At 35.1% G+C, this 20,706-nt stretch overlaps 1 protein-coding gene across 6 annotated transcripts in view; it reads right to left on the bottom strand.

Annotated features, from left to right (window-relative positions):
* The window catches only part of LRBA (LPS responsive beige-like anchor protein), a 758,742-nt gene that overhangs the window by 14,133 nt on the left and 723,903 nt on the right, over positions 1 to 20,706 (bottom strand). For all 6 annotated transcript variants that reach the window (XM_032412965.1, XM_032412964.1, XM_032412967.1 and 3 more), the window contains 2 exons: positions 17,540 to 17,707; positions 2,033 to 2,134 (listed from right to left, as the gene is read on the bottom strand). In XM_032412965.1, coding sequence (XP_032268856.1) covers positions 2,033 to 2,134; positions 17,540 to 17,707 — 270 coding nt within the window. The remainder of the gene's footprint in view (positions 1 to 2,032; positions 2,135 to 17,539; positions 17,708 to 20,706) is intronic.

A 20,706-nucleotide genomic window follows, 5' to 3' on the forward strand; every position in this document is an offset into this window, starting at 1 on the left:
TCACATTTTGTGACTAGCTCTTCAGTCCACAAATGACTATGTAAATAACAGATGTGTATCACAAGTGACCAACCACATCATTTCCTTGAGAGTCTGTCCGTGAGTGGTCACTGACGGTCTGTCCCTCAGTCCGTGCACACAGAGCTAACTGTGTGGTTGTGTTGCTTCCTCATCTCCAGAGAGAAACCCACGTGACATTTTACAAAAATGGATCATCAAAACGGACTACTGGCCAAAAGATGAAATTGCAGTAAGGAAATGAAAAGTGATAAAGCTGAGAGTGAACTTTGCACTGAATATAAATGGGATTACAGGAGAAAGAACTGATTCTGGAAACACTGACGTTGCTGAGAGACTGTAGATATGTAGCCAGAGGAAATCCGTGAAGGTGAACTTACTGACATAGATTAGAAAAGGGGTTGTAACAAGAATGATGATGTCCCAGAAGTAGTGATGCCAGCAAGAACCTTCACTTTAAAGGAACCCAAGGGGGATGTTTCATGATGTTGAATGCACAGAAGATAAAATATTGGAAGCTGACCAAAACTTAGAAAGGAGCGTGACAACTGGTCAAAGCACAGAAAAGATTCCATTCTTTATCTTAAGTTATACAAAGAGAAGGAGGCAAGCACTGTTCTCCTCTTGATAAGTTTCTCATGAGGAAAACACTTTAATTTTCAAAGTTTCTAATGTTTTTAAATTACAGTGTATTATGTAAATGTGAGTTTAACTGGTTTTTTTGTGCCCATATATGTGTGTGTGTATAAAACTGTGTAAGCGAATTTTTAAGGTTTTGACAAAAAATTTTAAAAGCCATGAAACAACCCCAAATGTCCCCCACTGATTGTTACGATCACTCTACATGGCTTTCAGCTTGTATGGTCATTCTTATCATTCTTATGGTCCTGCACTACCATGCAAAGCAAGGATGACCTTTACTATGATAGGTTCATTTTATATGTCTAATTTTTTGTGTGTTTTGGGTTTTTTTTAAGATTTTATTTTTAAGTAAGCTCTATACCCAACACGGGGCTCAAACGCACAACCCTGAGATCAAGAGCTGCATGCTCTCTTGGCTGAGCCAGCCGGGTGCCCCTGTGTCTAATCTGAATCCCATATAGTCTAAGTACTTATATTTGCTCCGGATATATGAAATTATTGGGTATAAGAAGGAAAAAAATCTAGTAGGTATAGAATTCTTGCTACCATTATTTCATTGCCTTGACCAACTAAATTTTTAAATACAATCCCTTTGAATATTTAGTAAGTCTTGTTGGCTAGACTCAGTATTATAGTTCGAGACACAGATAAGGTGAGTCAAATACTCAACGCATCCCCACCAGATAACCTTCAAAGACAAAGGACTACAGTACTTTTTTTGTGTGTTCAGACCTCAGCTCAGGGCAGAGAGACAGAGAAATGGATAAACTCTTGAGATGCAATAAGCAATGAATTAAAAACAGCTCTGTTCCAAGTCAGATCCTGATTTGTGGCGTGTGCTCTCTGAAAGCTTGCTTAATATCTCTGGCCTAAATACATGATGATGTTGCAAGGGCAGACCTCCAGGCAAACCAGCTTAAGTATCTCTCCACTCCATTCTCAATGCCATCCCGGCTCCAGCCTCATTCTGAGATTTGGAAGTTAAAACAGACCAGGTGTGAGATGAAAACCAGCCTAGAGTCCAGAAGAATAAACAAATAGACAAAGATGCTCCTTGTCCCTTCCTCCCTCTTCAGAGCAATGCTGTGAAACATAATTTTCTGCAATGGTGTAAATGTTCTGTATTTATGCTCTTCAGCTCAGTAGGCACAGTCATGTGGGGGGAAGTGAACACCTGAAAAGTGGCTAGTACCACCAAGGAACTGCGTTTTAAACTTTATATAGTTAACTAACACATTTTAGTTAATTTAAATAGTCCTACGTGGCTAATCGCTACTGTAACAGACAGCATAGCTTAGAGAACAAAGTACCAAATCCATCCTTGCCAAACACCAAAAAATGCACACATTTCATGAAGGGACCACAGATTTACCTTTGGAGCCACTTAACACCAGGCCTAGCTCAGCGCAGACAGCAGCACAAGTGATCTCACAGTCGTGGCCTGTCAGGATGGCTCGAGGAGTGGTGGTCTCACCTTTAGGAAGAAACAGAGAAAAACAAATCAGTTCAAGTTCATGCAGGAGATCACCTCTCTCAGCTCCTTCTACTTAAATAACCAACAACTTGTTCCTAATTCCTATAAGCCTAAATCTTTAATTCACAGTTTGGAAATCTGTCCAAAAATGCTATTTTAGCCCTAGATCCAAACTATATGCTAGAGTATGAAGACCAGTTGCTAAATTTCTAATCCTTACATTGATTATAAAGCAACAGTGGTTGAAAACACAGCATAAAATAAGACAAAGATCTGCATTGTAGAATGACTCAGATACTTCCCAAATATAAATATAAGCCCCTTGATTAGATGATTTATGGATGGATGATTATAGAAGTAGGCAGCAGCACCACCCCCTTTTCCACTGGCCCCTAAGATCCCTGTTGTAGTGAAGACAGTCTGAACTAGGACATGATATCTCAAAGTAGCCCCTCTCTTAAATGCCTATTTACTAATCTTATGTATTTTCCTGATATAGAAACCTCACAGAGGGTATTCCTCTGTGGTTCAAAGAACAGAGGGGAAATAAAGCAAACTCTTACATGTAGTTCTGATAGTGACTGAAAACTAGAGGAGGAAGGTGAGGAAAGGCTAACAGAGAATGAGTATCCAGATAATGGAAGATGTTCCCAGACATTTTCACAATAGAAGAAGTCATCCTGTATCTCAGTCCCAAAATAAAAAGAAAAAAACCTGGTTGGTTAATAAGGAACCCACACCACAAACAGGCCCAGCTCAGATAAAGAGGACATGGCTCTTGATTCATGCCAAGTGGCAAGGATAAGCTGAATTCCATATTTAGCCTGAAGAACACTATTTTCAGACCACAGTAGCCCTCCACTTTTATAGTCTCTAAAGACAAAGACACAGAAAGCCTTTATAAATGGGACTAGAGAGCAGTGTTCCATTAGCATGCTTAGATTTCCTCGATTTGGATTGGTTTCACAGGAAGATTGATAAATGATACTGTGTAACTCAGAAGGGGCAAACATGCCCAGAAAAAGGTCTCTAGCACCAGCTGTGGAAGGAACAACTTGTTATCCTCTCAGGTAGGCCGGGAAAATCCAGCAGAAACCTACTGTCCTTGGAAAGGCAAATACTGGCTGTTAAAAAATTAAACTACCCTCCAACGCAGTGGTTTTTGTGATGGGTCACAGTGGATTCTCTGAAATTTCATGCAAAATATATGTACATGCCTATGTTTTTCTGGGAGGATGGCGAGGGGAAGAAGGGAGGAAGCTTTTACTGAATGCACTGAGATCCATGACCAAAAACGGGGGGGCGGGGGGGCTCTCCTATGGACATAGGGACCTAGTTTCTGTGCTTCCTGCCCCCCTTCAGCTGGAGCCTACAGTTACTTCATGTCTAGCCATTACAAAGAATTATTACGATGCATTTATTGTTGTATATAATGTATATAGCTGTGTCCCCACAGAGTGCCTCATGGCTTCTGGGGACTGTTAAATACTTCTGCAATGAAATGTAAGTAGAGGGCCATCATATCAAACCGCATCGGCTGTGCCACGTGCAGCCCGACACTGGGATTGGCCTCCATGCTTAGTGACAGAGGGAGATGTCAAATGACATATTAAAAGGCAAGGGCGTAAGTGGAATAAGGGGCTTGGTTTCTTTTGATTCAAAGTTTATAAACTGTGAGGGAAACCCACCTTAATTACAAAATTCATTTGACATTTTGCAAACCACAAATTATTTGTTATAAGAGCAACTATGTTTTTTTCCTTAAAAAGTACACAAATTTGGGAAATTTTTTTCAGAAAAAGAGCAAATAATGTAAGCCAATCTGAACTACTTAACTTTCTGTTAGAGATCAGCTTTGCCACAAAAATTAGAAATAAGTATGTTTTAAAAAGTTACCTAGAGTTAGCCCTGATTCATTGTTCCCCCCTTTCCCAAGATGCTCTACATTCTACAAAATACTGTACATTATTTTCAAAATTAATGTTTAATTATATATATTGGCAACCTTTTGAAATCAAGAATTAAAATCATTAAGCTCTAAGGAATACATTTTTAATGCGATTTTTCCTTTTTTGTTTTCATAAGTTACTATTTTATTGAGGTGGAGAGATTTGTGTTTTAACTTGAGTTGTCTTGGAATTCCTTAGTGGGAAATGAAAGTTTGAAGGAAAACTGATGGCAACTGAAAGCAATCTAAAGTGTAAGCCAAAGTAAACAAAGGACAGATGGATAATGGACCCAGAAAATGTTGTCATTTAGGCATGTCAGTGCTAACGTTTTCTTTTCTAGATCTAAGAATTTTTTCTCGGGGACATAGTGAGGAAGTAAGAAAATTGCTAATTATATTTAACATAAGAGTTGAAATACTGAGAATTTTCTAGGACTATAAAGTTAGAGTTTAGGAAGCCTCATGATTAAGCCCATAAAGTGGGTTGAGATAAAAGCATTCTTTTTTGTAAACTCATAATTAAAATTTTTTGTAAGTATGCTTTACTTACGAAATACAAGTTTCCAAATGATCCACATTATACCAATCATTTCTCCCTCCACAAGTCAGAAGATATACACATACTGCATGATTTCAAAACTGAAAAAGATTTTTCTTTTCCTAGAGCCTGATCTCTAAATAAAGAATTGTTCAGTGCTGGGACTTTGGCTTCAAAGTTTGGCAAAATGTTCTCTAACCCAGGAAGCAGGTTAGACAGTTCAGGAAATATAGAAGAAAAAAAAGGAAAGGAAAAGAAAAACAACAAATTAAAAACATAAGGGTAAACTTATGACCATTGGGTTGTTCTCAGGTAACTGGTTTCACAAACACTTGCTGGATTTCCAGTAAGAAGACTGTGCTATTTAACATTCCCTCCCCTTTAGAAAATACACATTAATAGCCCCTAAAAATCCACATACAAGAATATAAGGAGGGATATCAAATCCTCTTAAAATAAGCTGTTTGCAGTCTTGTTTAAAGACTGAACTGTGTACTTCCTTTATTATCTGCTATGCAGATTGAGTATTCTTTACATTTTCTCATCACAAAAATCTGTTCACAGTAAATACTTGTTGGATTAAGTATTAAAATTTCACTAGAGCAAATAGAATTATATGATATGGGACTTAAATCCAACAGATCCAAACTGTTTAAATTCAACAGATATTTTGGGGACCACCTGGAATAAAATTACTAAGGGTAGAGGCGAAAATCAGAGGCAGAACACAGGCTTTATATGTGGCTCACAGAATCTATTTATTTCTCTGGAGTTACACTGTTGTACATCACCCTGGATCACAGAGCCCAGCAATAACCTCCTACAGAAAGGAAAGGTTAAAAAACTGCTCCATATCTGTGTATATTTGTTTGGAAAGTCTAGAAACGAAATCTAGGAACCATGTAACTCATTGCCATGGTAGCACTCACATCCAACCTCATGCCAGCCCTGAGAGTTAATACTTGGGGGGGGGGGGGGGGGAAGAAAGCAGCTCAAATAAAACAATACTGGCCATACATTACTTTTTCAAAGACCCCAAAGCTATCACCATTTTTTACTGAAGTCTCTAAAGCAAAGAGCAGAAAAAAAAAAAAAAGTCTTCTGAAAAATATCAGATTAATTTGTTGATAAAAATTTGCAGTGTTAATGGATACAAGAAGTCTTTACTTTTGCTTCCTGGGGTAGTAGGATCTACCAAAAGCTAGATCATAAAGCAGAACAGATTCCTTTAAGAATCTTTTAAAGTCCTACTGCTTGAAAAATCGTCATGGCTTTCAATAAAGCTGAGAGAAAAATTTATCTCGCTGCTAGTTTAAGGGGCTACACTTCAAACTCTTCTTAAAGAAAAATAAAAAGAGAAAGAGGATAGACTTCTTGGACTGCTTTGAAAAGCTTGAGCAATTACTTCAAAGGAAAGGGTGTCTTTGTCCAGAGAGCAGGTTTATGACTACTGATGCAAATCCTAACCAAAGGCTGAAAAGGATACTCAGTGCATCTTTATGGATGGCCTTAAAGGAAGATGAACAAGTCAAAGGAGATTAAAGACAGCCCAAATCCTGCCAAGAATACCAGGACACACCAGTTTTTACAGATGTGCTTTTCTCAGTACATAATACTGGAAATATCAGTACAAATTTACAGACACTATTCTAACAACCCAACTTGAATTTAAGCAGCACAGGATCTCCATAATACCCATTTAGCATTTATATTGGACCTATGTTTTAAAATATTAGGTGACATGTTTTACACCATTAGGCAGAATAACAAATGTTTTTATTAAATGTGTTTCTTTGGTGCCCTCATAACTAAGTATATTTCTCCAGCAAATGGACCCTGAACCACTTAGAGTTATACCTCAAAGAAGAGAAGAGGAAATAGTAATTTTCTCTAGCACCCTGTTCATAAATATTCAATGAGAAAAATATTTCAAAAGATATGTCTCCATTAAGGCAAGGAGAATTAATAATCCAGGTAAAAACAAACCAGACATGTATTTCTGGCAAACTTTTGACTTACATTTTAAAAAATAAATAAAGTTCTTGGTATTTTTGGCATCATCTCCTCAGTCTTATGAAAATTAAATTACTTCAAAATGTACTACGAAGTTCTCATTAGCAGTTTCAATATGTTATTAGCAAAGAGAGAATCCCCTTCACTCATTCCTCATTTTTAAAATACCATTTATTATGAAACAAAGTTTGGTTCAACATCTCCCTATCCCTATGTTTGTAGAAATTAAATTAGTTCTTTCAATTAATACTTAGTTTAGATGACTCCTGGGCCAAAAGCTAACATTTCCCAATTGCTTTCTCATTCATTCACTTACTCCTTCGTTCACTTAATAGCCTTTATTTGATATATATTATGTGTAATGCACTGTGGAAACCAAGAGGAGAATAAAATATGGTCTTGTATTGGCAAATGACTTGATTCCTAAATGGTCACTGGATCAGGTTTTGTTACCTTACTATAAACCTGCAAATTATAAATACCTATAATTGGAAAGGTCAAAAAGCTGTACTGAAGTTCAAACTCTTTGTTTCAAATGAATTTTTATACAAAATGAATATTTCACAGCAATTAATAAAGTCCTTAAATAAAAACAACTGATATAATTTTCCACATTATTAAAATGTAATACCATCTGACCTCTTAGAGAGGTAAAACAAAATATGAAACCCAGCTTTGTTAAAAAAATCATTTCAGTAGAGTATTCATTCTGAAAGAAAACACAAGTTTAAGAACCTAAATATATGTTATTAAGTATATATAGATTTTTTATAATCTAAGTATTATATAATATATGCCAGTCATTTCCTAAAGGTGGATACTTCTATTTTGCACATGCCTTTTGTTCCATTTTAATTACATTTTGATTACTACAACACGGAGGAAAAAAGAGTCATGTGAAAACTGTACACTAAGCTTTCTCATGTGGCTCACCGTAACGGCAAACCGAGAAAGGAAATGGCTTTCTGAGGCGGAAATGAGGTTAGCTACTAAATGTTCCTTAAACCTTTCCCATTAACTTCTTAATGTCCCGATGGGAATTATAACACTATATTTTAATTATGCAAAGGGAAATTATTTGAAATTTGTTCTATTCCTTCTATCTCCACAAACCCTTCTCCCCCTCTCTATTCATCGTGGTCTCTTTGGTGAAAAACATGCTAATTTGGTTAACCATATAGACTATGGAAAATAAGCCAAAGCTGCATTTAGGGTGGGACAACCATAAGATAGCAAATTTTGGTAGCTTCCTCTTGTAAATAATATTAGAATTATTAATGCAAGACAAGATAATGTTGGTACAAAAATCCATTTTAAGTTCTTGGTTTATAATCTTCCTCCTCTCTGTCTCCATCTCTGTGTGCATTTCTTTCTCTCTTCTAAGCAACATTGGAAAATGTGTTTGTGTGAGTATGTACCTACAATTGTATACTTAAAGTATAACCCTAAATTGTGTAATAATATTAAAAAATACAAAATCCTGGGGCACCCAGGTGGCTCAGTTGGTTAAGCATATGACTTTTTAAAAAATTTTTTTAAAAGATTTTATTTATTTGTCAGAGAGAGAGAGAGAGAGCACAAGCAGGGGGAGTGGCAGGCAGAGGGAGAAGCAGGCTTCCCGCCGAGTAGGGAGCCCGACGCAGGGCTCGATCCCAGGACCCTGGGATCATGACCTGAGCCAAAGGCAGACGCTTAACTGACTGAGCCACCCAGGCATCCCAAGCAATGACTCTTGATTTTGGCTCAGGTCAAGACCTCAGAGTCATAAGACTGTCATGAGACTGAGCCACCCCCCCCCATGTCAGGCTCTGTGCTGGGGGTGGAGCTGCTTAAGATTCTCTCTCCCTCTGCCTCTGTCCCCCTTCCCCCACTTGAGCACTCTCTCTAAAAAAACAAAAAAAACCCACAAAATCCTGGGGTGCCTGGGTGGCTCAGTGGGTTAAGCGTTTGCCTTCTTGTGATCCCAGGGTCCTGGCCCAGGATGGGCTCCCTGCTCAGCAAGGAGTCTGATTCTCCCTCTCCCTTTGCCCCTCCCCCCTGCTCATGCTCTCTCTATCTCAAAATAAATAAATAAAATCTTAAAACTAAATAAAAATAAATAAAAACTCAAAATCCTAATGATATATACTGTCCTAAGAATTCAGTTTAGCAAAATTATCTCTGTATTGTCCTTTGCAAATACAAAGCATGCCTTAGTGACAGGATTGCATCAAATTTTCTATAGCTCATGGTGCAATTAATCAAATTAAAAGTGCAGTACAGTTTAGTGATCAAGAATGGCACCTCTGGGGGCGCCTGGGTGGCTCAGTCGTTAGGAGTCTGCCTTTGGCTCAGGTCATGATCCCAGGGTCCTGGGATTGAGCCCTGCATCGGGCTCCCTGCTCTGCGGGGAGTCTGTTTCTCCCTCTCCCACTACCCCCTGCTTATGTTCCCTCTCTCGCTTGTCTCTCTCTGTCAAATAAATAAATAAAATCTTAAAAAAAAAAAAAAAAAAGATTGGCACCTTTGGCCTAGAGTGCTAGCTATGTGACCTCCCTTGGGCATGTTCTCATAGTTTCAGTAAGATCTAGGAGCTTCAAGGCCCAGAGCAGCAAGTAAAGACATATTTATAATCTCTCTGTGCCTCATCTATAAAACAAGGATAACAGTAGTAATTACCACACAGGACTACTATGTAAAGCGCTTTTGATGGTGCCCAGTATGAAGTGAACATCCAGCAAGTATCACCTAGGAGTAAAGTAGTACTAGTAATAGTAGAATGATCTTCACTCTCTGTTGTAGACACTCCTTTCAGCAAAAGTATATCTGATCCTACGCTGCATAAGTGAAAATTAGAGATGGTTCTGATTATTTTTGTTTCTTGTCATTTTTTTGTTTCTTAATTACTAAAAATCATACTTTGATTTCTCCCATTCTTCCTTTTCTTAGACTTTCCAACCTTCCCTAACAATCCATATAAATTCTGATAAAACTAATATCTAGAAGCCTAGAGCAGGAAGTGAAGGTATATTAATATAATTAGGTATTCCACCCCAATGTATCTTTATTGTCTCTGATTATCAAAGTAATACATGCTCCTTATAAAACATTCAGATAATTTAGTAAATTATGGAGAAGGAAATGAAAAAACTGCCTCTAAATTCCACTACCTATAAATAACCATTGCTAAATAACATAATAAAAAACATTTTGCTGGCTGTCATTCTGGACTTTTTTCTATGCATAAATATACACATTCTGAATTTGACACCAATAGCAAAGGCAACAAAAGCAAAAAATAAACAAGTAAGACTACTTCAAACTAAAATGCTTCTGCAGAACAAAAGAAACCACCAACAAAATGAAAAGGCAACCTATGAGAAAATGCTTGCAAATCATATATCTGATAAAATCCAAAATAAGTAAAAGAGCTCATACAACTCAATAGCAAAGAAACAAACATAAAACAATCTGCTTTTTAAAAAATGAGCAGAGGAATGAATGAATGAATGAATGAATGGCAGAGGATGTGAATAGGTATTTTTTCCAAAGAAGACATACAGATGGCAAACAGGTACATAAAAAGGTGCTCAACATCACTCATCAGCAGGGAAATGCAATTCAAAAGCACAATGAGCTATCACCTCACAACTGTTACAATAGCTGTTATCAAAAGGACAATAAATAGGTGCGCCCGGCTGGCTCAGTCAGGAGACCATGCGTCTCTTGATCTCAGGGTTGGGAGTTCAAGCCCCATGTTGGTATAGAGATTACTTAAAAATAAAATCTTAAAAAAAAAAGTCACTTTCACTTAAGACTATCCTTAAAAAAAAAACCCAAAAACAATGGATAATAAATAACAAGTGTTGGAGAGGATGTAGAGAAGAGGGAACCCTCATGCATTGTTGGTGGGAATGTAGATTGCTGTAGCAGCTATGGAAAGCAGTATGGAGGTTCCTCAAAAAATCAAAAATAGAACTATCATATGATACAGCAATTCCACTTCTGGGTATCTATCTGAAGGACATGAAAACACAACCTTGAAAAGATATCTACACTCTCATGTTCACTGCAGCATTATGTATAATAGCCAAGACATAGAAACAACCTGTATCCACCAAGGGATGAATGGATAAAGAAAATGGGATATATATATATATATCAGTGTATTATTATTCATTCATAAAAAAAGAGGAGATCCTGCCATTTGTGACAACAGGATGGACCTTGAGAGCATTGTGCTAAGTGAAATAAGCCAGACTGAGAAAGAAAAATACTTTATAATCTCATTTATGTGTGGAATGAAAAAAACCCCAAAACCAAACAAACAAAAAAACTGAACTTAGAAATACAAAGAACACACTGGTAGTTGGTGGGGAGGGGAGATGGCAAAAGTGGTCAAAAGGTATGAACTTTCGATTATAAAATAAGTAAATCCTGGTAATGTACAGCATGGTGACTATAGTTAATAATACTACATTGTATATTTGTAAGTTGCTAAGAGAGTAGATTCTCATCACAGGGAAAAAATTTATAACTATGTGTGATGATGGATGTTACCTAAATAAATTGTGGTGATCATTCTGCAATATATACATATATCAAGTCACTATGTTGTACACCTGAAACTAATATGTTTTATATGTCCATTTTATTGCAATTAAAAAAAAGAAACATCCTGATCCCATTCACCCCAAGGAAATAAAGCAATCTCTCAGTTGTGGAAAATTACAAGCTACAAGAATAAAAGCTAAAAAGTTTAGCAGTCATGAAGTCTTAGCCATGGGAGGCATAAAGAATTCTAAGGATTTTTTCCTACCTAAAAATACTTCAATCTAGAATCTGAAGCCTGACCAAGGCTATTTGTGAGCAAAATTAAAGACTAGAGCAATTGTTGCTTTGTAAAAGAAATCATTAGAAGCATTTAAGTATTTAATTTCATATAAAAATGGGTCTCTTTTAATAAAGTCTCAGGAATATCTAAAGTATGAGGTACATATACACAAAACTATCAGACAATTTCTCTAATGAAATGAACTTTTTGGAAGGTGATAAAGTCAGTCTAATACATTGTTCCAGGAGGTCTTGATTAAATGTGTCCTTGTAGTAGTTCTCCAATAATGTTACACACACACACACACACACGCACACGCACACACATACCCCCAATATTCGAAAAGAAGAAGAATCCCGCTTTTAGGGACAGAAGAAGTAGCTTGCAGTTTTGCAATTTCAGGGCATATTCAATTTCAATTAAATGAAAGAAGAAACATTCAAAATTTTTTTTGAGAACTTCAGTTGACTAGAGGGAACTTACATCTCCTTACATTAGTTCTACCAATTTTTTTAAATTAAATTTTCCATCTGAGCATAAAGTATTGGACAAGCAACTTTCTTTGGTGTGGCACTATTAAAATCTACACATGAAGATACTCAGTTTCAATTTGAGGGCATAAATCATCAGTTCTTCTGTTCTCATATTTATATGACTATAGCCTACGGCTTAATGGTATAGTCATTTTTCTCTGCAACTAAACAAGGTAAATAAATGTGATATATTGGCACATCACCCCACCACTCTGCATATGGTGCACATTAAGGTTGTATTCATTTGCCATATGAATATAATTCCTTTTACCACATCTACTATTAGTTACAAGCAGTAAATACAGAGTTGTTTTGCTGGAATTTGAGGGCCTGCATTACATCATGGAGCACTAAACATCCTGGACCTTCTGGAGAATTTCATAAACGTAGTAGTTTAATGTCACCTGAACTTGAACACTGCCAACATACTGCTTCAAACCCAACTTGATGAATTTTTCAAGAAAAAAAGAAAAATACAGCGTAGTCTTAGTGTTAGTACAACAGTGTACGCCAAAAGTCAGGCCACAAGGAAAGCTCTCGAGGAGGTAAATACAAGAACTCATGCTCTAGACAAAGAATCGGATCAAGGGTCAAGGTATAAGGCTACTTGTTTCAAGCATTGCTTTCATATTCAGAATCAAGTGAACATAAGGTTAAAATATCCAAAGAATTTTCTTCCACTGTAGCTTACTGAAGACCTGCGATCTCAAGAAGGTTAAGAGTTTATCTCATGACAAACTGATGCTTTGTTTCATTAGGTATAGGTTGTGCTTACTTTTTCCTTAAACAATAGCTTATTATAAATTTCCAAATCCACCTGAGGGTGGGGGAAAAAGAAGGAAGAAAGGGATTTCTTTTACACACTTACATGGCTCAACACAAATGTACGTACATTGGCATTTATGACCATAAATAATATATCACAGCCAATTAAAAACAAAGTACAGCTGACGTTATCAAGTACTGATTTTCAAATTTACCAACATTAAGTCCCCAAGTATATCCAGCAGATGGTGCTCTAGGACACCTACTTACAGAGAGTAGTACTGTTTGTGTTACATACACCTATAGTTTGGCAAGACAAAGAATAAGGATTTATCAGTAGCTTCAGTAAAACATATTAGGCTTTATGATAGAAAAAACATAATTCCTAAATATGTGCACAAAAATATACATATGCATAAGCACGTGTGCACAGAAGCAACCAGTAAATAATTCACACCTGGACATATAGTGATACTACTTTTCTTATAGACTGATGAGTAGTCCATGTATATCAGTGGTATTTATAGTCATATGGCAAGATCATTCTAAATTCATTAAAAAAAAATTTAGAATGCCTGAAAGTTAGAATTCATTTTTAATTATAGCAGGAATGTCTCATTAGGGTGATACTAGTAAAATTAACAATAGTAGGATTTACGGTAATGACTTAAGTGATTGATGAGAGTATAACAAAATGAAGTTTTAGACAGAGAAAAAGCAGGGCAGCTATGGCATACAGTACTTTAAAAAACAGCTCTGTGGTCTGTTAGTGCTAGCCTTATGGTTAATAAAACCTTCTTTCTAATTAATGGTGCTGAAATATTCTTAAAGAACAGAATCTTGTTGTTATGAAAAAAACTTAAATAGTTGTGTGGTTTTTTTTTTCTTTCAGTAGACGCCATTCCCATAAAGGAGAAAGCTGACATAGATTAGCATGTCTGATTGCAAAGAGGAAAAAAAAATGCCACCTTTCAATCAAATCAAAAACAGAATGTGAGAATGGAAAAGTACTTTACTGAAATACTATATACACACATCCACACAACACCCTCACAGTCAGCAACCATTTGTTTCTCAAGCTAATCAACTGTGGCTTTTAAAAAATTACTCAGAAGCCTGAAAATACTTAGTAAGCATTTACTTTTAAATGCTTAATAAGCATTTAATTTTAAGTTTATGAACTAGTAATACAATATAAAAATCGTAGATAATTAATAACTATTTTGTAAATTTTCATCTTGCTTATAAGATCATTTCAAAGGTTAAAGTATTTAAATGTCAACTGAAGGCACTGGGGGATATTTTCTCCAAAATTTGCAAATATCCAGTCTGTATAGCATTATTCTGATGGAAAAACGAGTGTTTCAGGAAAAGCATTTTGGTACACAAATTCAGTTCTAAAACACAAAGAGTACTAGGGCAAAGGGAGATATGCATCCATGTAGAAAATACCTTTCATTAACATGTTCTTGGTTAATTTTATTTAAAAATATACAACTAAATGGAATTGTATCTTAATTTTTCTTCTCAGTAAGAAAACTGCATTCCACAGGAGATAATTATCACAAAACGAGTCAAAGATGAAAAACTGTTATACAGGAAAACAAGGCTTTTGCCACGTGATCTAAGCAGAGTTTATAAAACATGTATATCCTTTTAAAAGCCCAAGTTATACTAAATATAGGTTTTATCCAGCTGAATTAGCTGTATTTTGCCCAAGCAATGTGTATTTTAGTACTGGATAACATGATTTTTAAAAAATAGGAATAAACCTGTGAACTTTCCATATAGCACTAACATCAGATTTGTAGAAAACGGTGCAGGCGTATGACCCCAGGAAGGAAAATTACTAGCTTATTCTCATAATTTTTGAAAACAAAACAAAACAAAACCCACAAACTAAACACTTGAATGAGACCTATAAAATGCAGAAAAAGCAATAGCTTAGTTTTCTTTAGTTTTCCCTTCAAGAAAGAAAAAAAGTCTGTATTCAAAAATTTAAGTTGAGGCATTGTGTGCATTTATTGACCAGACTGAAATTATATGTAAAAAAAAAAAAGTGGCTGTTTCTTAAAGGTCATTTATATTGCATCCAGGCGATACAACATAGGAATAAGCATAACCTAAAATCCCTCATCTGAAAAGCTCTGACTTCAGCAGCTGGATCGTGGAGCCATCAACAAGCCAGAGGCTTATAAAATCCAAACCAGCTTGCATGAATGTGTAAAACACAGTCCACACGCGTGGTAAAAATGTCTTTGTTTTTGTTTGTCATTTTCTTTTGAAAAGCTTGGACCAACTTGTTCATTTTTCTATTCTAATGTGTGGAAATTCTCATTATATGAAAAAGTGCCTATTTGTCTTTCTCCCAGATTCATCCTTCAAAGCTAAAGCAAAATTAGACTGGGACATCAGACGCTATAAAAGGGCCAGAAAGGATGAGGTTCACTTTGAGAAAGGTAATTTAATTTAGTCAAGATACATTACAATTTTCTAAAATTTTTATTAGATGTGCTGTTATGTTATTCTTTTATTTTTTTTCCTTTTCATTACCAGCATTCCTAGGAGTTAATGTCCACCATACTGCAGACAATGAGAGGGTACAGATGAAGTGCTTATGAAAAATATAACATTATAATATATACTCTAATGCCAAAAGGATGGTGTTTATGTGGTGATTTATTTGCTCTAAGCATTCTGTGCTTCTGATAACACCTTAAGTCAGTCACTATTGTTGCTTTCATTTTACAGACAAGACAGAAGGACCACAGCAAAGCTCGGAACTTAGATTTGCTTCACTTCAAACTCCAGGATTTGGTCAATGCTACTTGATTCATTTTTTTAGAAGACATGCATGTAAAAACCATCTCTAGGATGATTTATAAGGTATTTAAATATATATTTCTCCCTTCTGGAAAAGCTGAATATTTCTAGTTCTAAAATACACTTTAATTTCTGAGTAACGGCCATTACATGTAAGTGTAGCTAATAAGCCTTTAGCTACTTCTCAGAGTACACATTGGTAATGACCATGTATAACATACAGAACACAATCAGGTGAAGGAAGTAAAAACAAAAACCAAACAAAAAATCTTTTTCTTGTGTTTGGAATGCTGTATGCGCATGAAACACATTATTTTAAGGCAAGAGAAAGTACTTCCTAAATATTTTTAGCTAAGTAACAAATTGTACATTTATTATTTATGTCAAGCCTAGGTTTGTCTTAGATGATTTACTGAATCTTGGTAACTAAATTTATAGACAGAGGAAAAAAAGAAATTGAAAGTAGACCCTCCTAAAAGGCCAGAAATAAAGAGCAGAATGTAAGGGTCCATAATGTAAAGAACACGAAGTACTTCTCAAACGAAAGTGAAAAACAAAATCCCCGAAGTCTACATGTTTAAAAATTTTATCGTAATTACATATAAAATGCAGATGCCTGTATAAATATGTGGAATACACACACGGACACATTACCCTCCCATTTAAACACATACACTGAGTTTGACCTGATCACAAAGACTGTATTATCCAAAGCATCACAGCCTTAAAGTGATTTTTCATATTCCATTTGTATAGGGAATCATCCCTGATTTGAGTAACATAAGAAATATACATTAGAGGATTTAATAAAAATTATGTTTACCCATTTACACAAAACAAAAAAGCATAAACAGCTTTTATAAAATATGTCCCAAATACTTCTTTTAAAATTATACACTGGTTTTTGGCTAAGTATTTTTTAAAAGGTTTCATTTTTAATCAAATATTACACACTTAATAAGCACAGCTTGAAGAAGTCAATCCAAAATGTGATGGACTAAAGCGTATTCAGACTGTTTCATAATTTGGAGTTAAATGACAGAAGTTAAGTACCACGATATTCAGGTAAAGCAATCAGGGACAAAATGGTGCTTCCTTAACCAAATACAGTGCAACTTGCTTTAAATTAAGAAACTGTAAATATTTAAGAGCAGTTAAAATGCTCTACCTTATGAAGTAAAAATCGTAAAAGCTATTCTTGCAGGAACTCTTCAGTGTTGTCATAATAATTTTAATTAAATTCTCATTTTTCAGGTGGTCCCTTTAATTGTTTTTTCCTACTTCTTAATGTGTTTTTCTAAAGCCATTTCTTTTCTGCAGCTGTGTGCGATTGGTTTTAATGGTAGCTGCTTCCTTTTTTTGCCTTCTGTGAATTACAATTTTAAATGGTTACACATTTTTTGTTTTAACCTCCTTCAGCATCGTTTCATAAAGATGTTTAAGGCTGTTGGTGAACATTTTCATTTCCCATCTGAAAAACCAAGAGCCAATTTCAATATTCCATATTGGCCTTTTATGACCTGTTTTATCTTTTAATATGTAAATGAAAGCATATTCTTTATAAAGACTGGTTCATTTCCACGAAATTATAATTGTTCTTTTGCTCTCTTAAAATATGAATTCGATAAACAAGATAATATGTGATTGCTCTTTTATGTTATATCTTGTTCGTGAATGAAACACCTCTCTTTTATTTGGTGACAGCCATTTCCAGTGAAGAACTAGCATTTTCAGATCATAAGAATAACTTGTAACATGAAAAATGAGATTTCATACTTGCACTTGAGAATTATCAATGCTCACAAAATGTTAATAATTGAAAGGCTATCTAGACCTTTCTTAAATTATAACTAAGAAAAAGATTTGATAATTCAGTTTCACTTTCACCATGATAAAAAAAATGCAACTTCACTGCAAAATGTTATTATACATCACTTGTAACAGTTTACTTACAAAATAAGTTTGTACTTACTGCCTGGGTTATCTCCAATCCCACTGCTTTTTCCATTCCAGTACCAGAGCAGAAGGGTTGCATCACGTGACCCTGAGAGAATGTAGCAATTTCCCCCAATATAGGACTCAGAACGAGTGAGGCAAGTGACCACATCCCAATGGCCAAATACCACTTGAATCAATTTTCCTGAAATACAAAACAATTTCCTTTAAGACTGCTATAAAATAAAGACATTCCAGTGACCATTTCACTTATAAGATAATGAAGTCATATTAACTCAGATTCTGATGATTCAGATTTTACAATCAAATTTGATCTGGTCTAACCTAAAAGTTTTCTTCGAATATCAACAACAACAAAAAATCAATTGAACAGTGATAACACTTTTGAAAGACATAATTTTAAAACTATTTCAACAAACAATATTTGAGGACCATGATACCATATCATTATACATGGCTACTATAAATTCCAAATGAATCATGTCTACTGAATAAAGCAGGCTCAGAAGAACTTGTATTTGGAACGATTTCAGTAATTTCTTAAGTTACTCAGTATGATTCAAAGCAAAAGAAAACTTAGGTGCCTTTCTTTAAGTACTCTATAGTTCAGACTTTGCTAATACAAACTTGTCTCTGAATTAGTAAAGTTTAATGTATTTCTTTTTTTTAAAGTGATCTATACAAAGACGATGTAAGTCACTTTGGAGAGTTCCTGTTCTTTTCAAATTAGAGTTACATGAACTAAGTTTTGGTAAAAAGACTAATATATTGTGATTGCAATTAGAGCTGGGTCATTCTTTCTTTGTTTTGCTTGTCTGAATGATGAAAATTCCTTGGTGGGTGATGATGAAGTTAAGATAACGGCAGTTTATCGAACATTAACGACCGGGGACAAAGGGGAGGAACCCAGTACACTTACTATACATCTAGGGAGGGCTTCAGACACAGGATGAATTATTCACGTAACAGTGCCGGAAAAAAAAGTAAAGCCCCCACTTTGAGAATCTTTGTTTAAAAATCAGATATAGTGTTTATAATTAATTCATACAAACTTGTCTAAAGAATGAAATAGCTATAGCAGCCCTTCCACTACATCCCTATGGTTTCTAGCTAACATTTTCCTTTGAAATGTCTACAGAACTGCAGATGAATGTCATAGTATGTCTACCTCTAACAGTCAGCATGAGTTCTTTTTATTTTTGAAGAAGTGTTTCAGTGGGGTCATATAAATAGAATTCAAATATTCAAGAAGACCACTAAGCTGAAAGAAGATTAATATGCCTAAAAAGTTTGTGTTTAATTTGGAAACATCATAACCTATTCAAAAGTTTAAGGTCTCAGTTAACTATTAGCAACTAAGTGTATTTAACTTTTCAAGATAATCATAAATATAACTAAAAAAGTACTTACGTTAATTTTTTTAATCTTGATTTTAATAAGTCTGAAGCTTATTACAAAGGCTGCAAATTTTTAAAAAATATACTTAGCTCAGATAGAAAGTCAAATACAGTGTGTTCACTCTTGCGGAGAGCCTACTACTAGTAACTTTAAATTCAGATTCATTTCAGGCTCAAATTGCACAATTAATAAAGTGCATTTTTTCTCCCATGAATAAAGACTTTCATCAAAGCAGGTGTTTTTTTTTAACTGCTAAAAGTTAAAAGTGTGTACTTCTGAATTTCTCCAACCTTTAAATTGATATCAAAACATTTCATTTAAAAATGAGCTGTGTCGATAAAGAATATGGTAAGAAGAATTCAAGACTTCTTAAAATGAAAAATATGGAAAAGAAAAAGCAAATTAAATATGAAAAGATATAATCATTTATTTCCATATCATTTCCAATTTATCTGAAGAACAAAGTGGAGAGGTTTCGTGGTAAAATGGGTGGGGTTAGAGTATAGGCCTTCTTATAAGGGGTAAGACAAAGTTAGGAAACTGAATGCACTCTTATTACTAATCAGAAAACTGAAGGTTATATCAGTGAATTTTAACTACTGAAAATAACTCAACACGCCATATTGTTGATTATGTTTTTGATAACAGAGTATGTACAGTTATTTCTGTCGCAGCCTACACCTAAGTGCGGAGAGCATGTAAACTCCAGGAATGATTTAAATGGGTTATCGAGGGTAGGCTTATTTAAGACTTGATACCTATCACCTCAGTGGGTTGTGGGAGTAAGCAGGAGAGTGACTACAATTAAGTAGGTACATGAGGCACACGGTGCACAGGAAACCCATGTGCTTCCAGGAGGCTTGCAAACGAGCAGCTGTTCACTTGGTAACTTACCTAATTTCCAACTCACGTGAGGACAAAGTGGAAAGATTTAACTGTAAAAGTGGGATGAATTAACTATAGTGGCAGAATTTTCCAAGATGTGTTTGTTATTTCTCGGTTAAGTCATCGCCCTGTATCTACAATGTCAGTGTTAGAAAAATGTATACTCAGTCACTGTGATTTCTTTTTTCATTAAAATTTCCTAGTGTTTTAATTTTTGCCCCCAGAGTTATCACAATTATTTTCTATTCAACAAACATTTATTGCACACCTACTAAGTGCCAAGCATTAGGCCCTCTTATATGTACATTGGTGGTAAATAGACATGATCCCTGCCCTCAGGGTATTTAGTGTTTAGTGGGGCAGACAGACATTAAACAAATACAAACATATGTAATTATGAATAGTGGTAAATATTATAAAAGGAAAAAACAAGGTAGGATCAGTGAGAATAATGTAGAATGAATTTAGATTAGGTGTCAAGGAAGACCAAAATGAGGGAGTGACACTTACATATTTACATCTAAAGTATTTCATATTTTAATACAAATTAACTATTTTCTACAATTTATACCTTGGACTCAACTCTGGAAAGCATTATTTTTTCAAGTTCACTTTTTCCTGTTCTGGCAGCCTTCCTCCACAGTATTTGTTATTGCTGTGAGGTTGAGGTTCACTCCTCCTAAATAAATCACAGCATAGAAATACCTGCTGCTCTTTTTGGTAAATTATTTTCTGATAATCTCATAAGTGTTCCTCAACCTTTATTTTTTGTTTCCTTTAATACCAGTCCACCTCTCCACACACTAATATCAAATATTACCACAAGCACTAGAATATCCCTTTTTTGACAGAACAAATTTTCTAGTTAATGTTTTATTTGACAGCTGTGCTACAAATAAA

This window comes from Phoca vitulina, unplaced genomic scaffold, assembly GCF_004348235.1.
Source record: "Phoca vitulina isolate PV1807 unplaced genomic scaffold, GSC_HSeal_1.0 scaffold14, whole genome shotgun sequence".
Classification (NCBI taxonomy): Eukaryota; Metazoa; Chordata; class Mammalia; order Carnivora; family Phocidae; genus Phoca; species Phoca vitulina.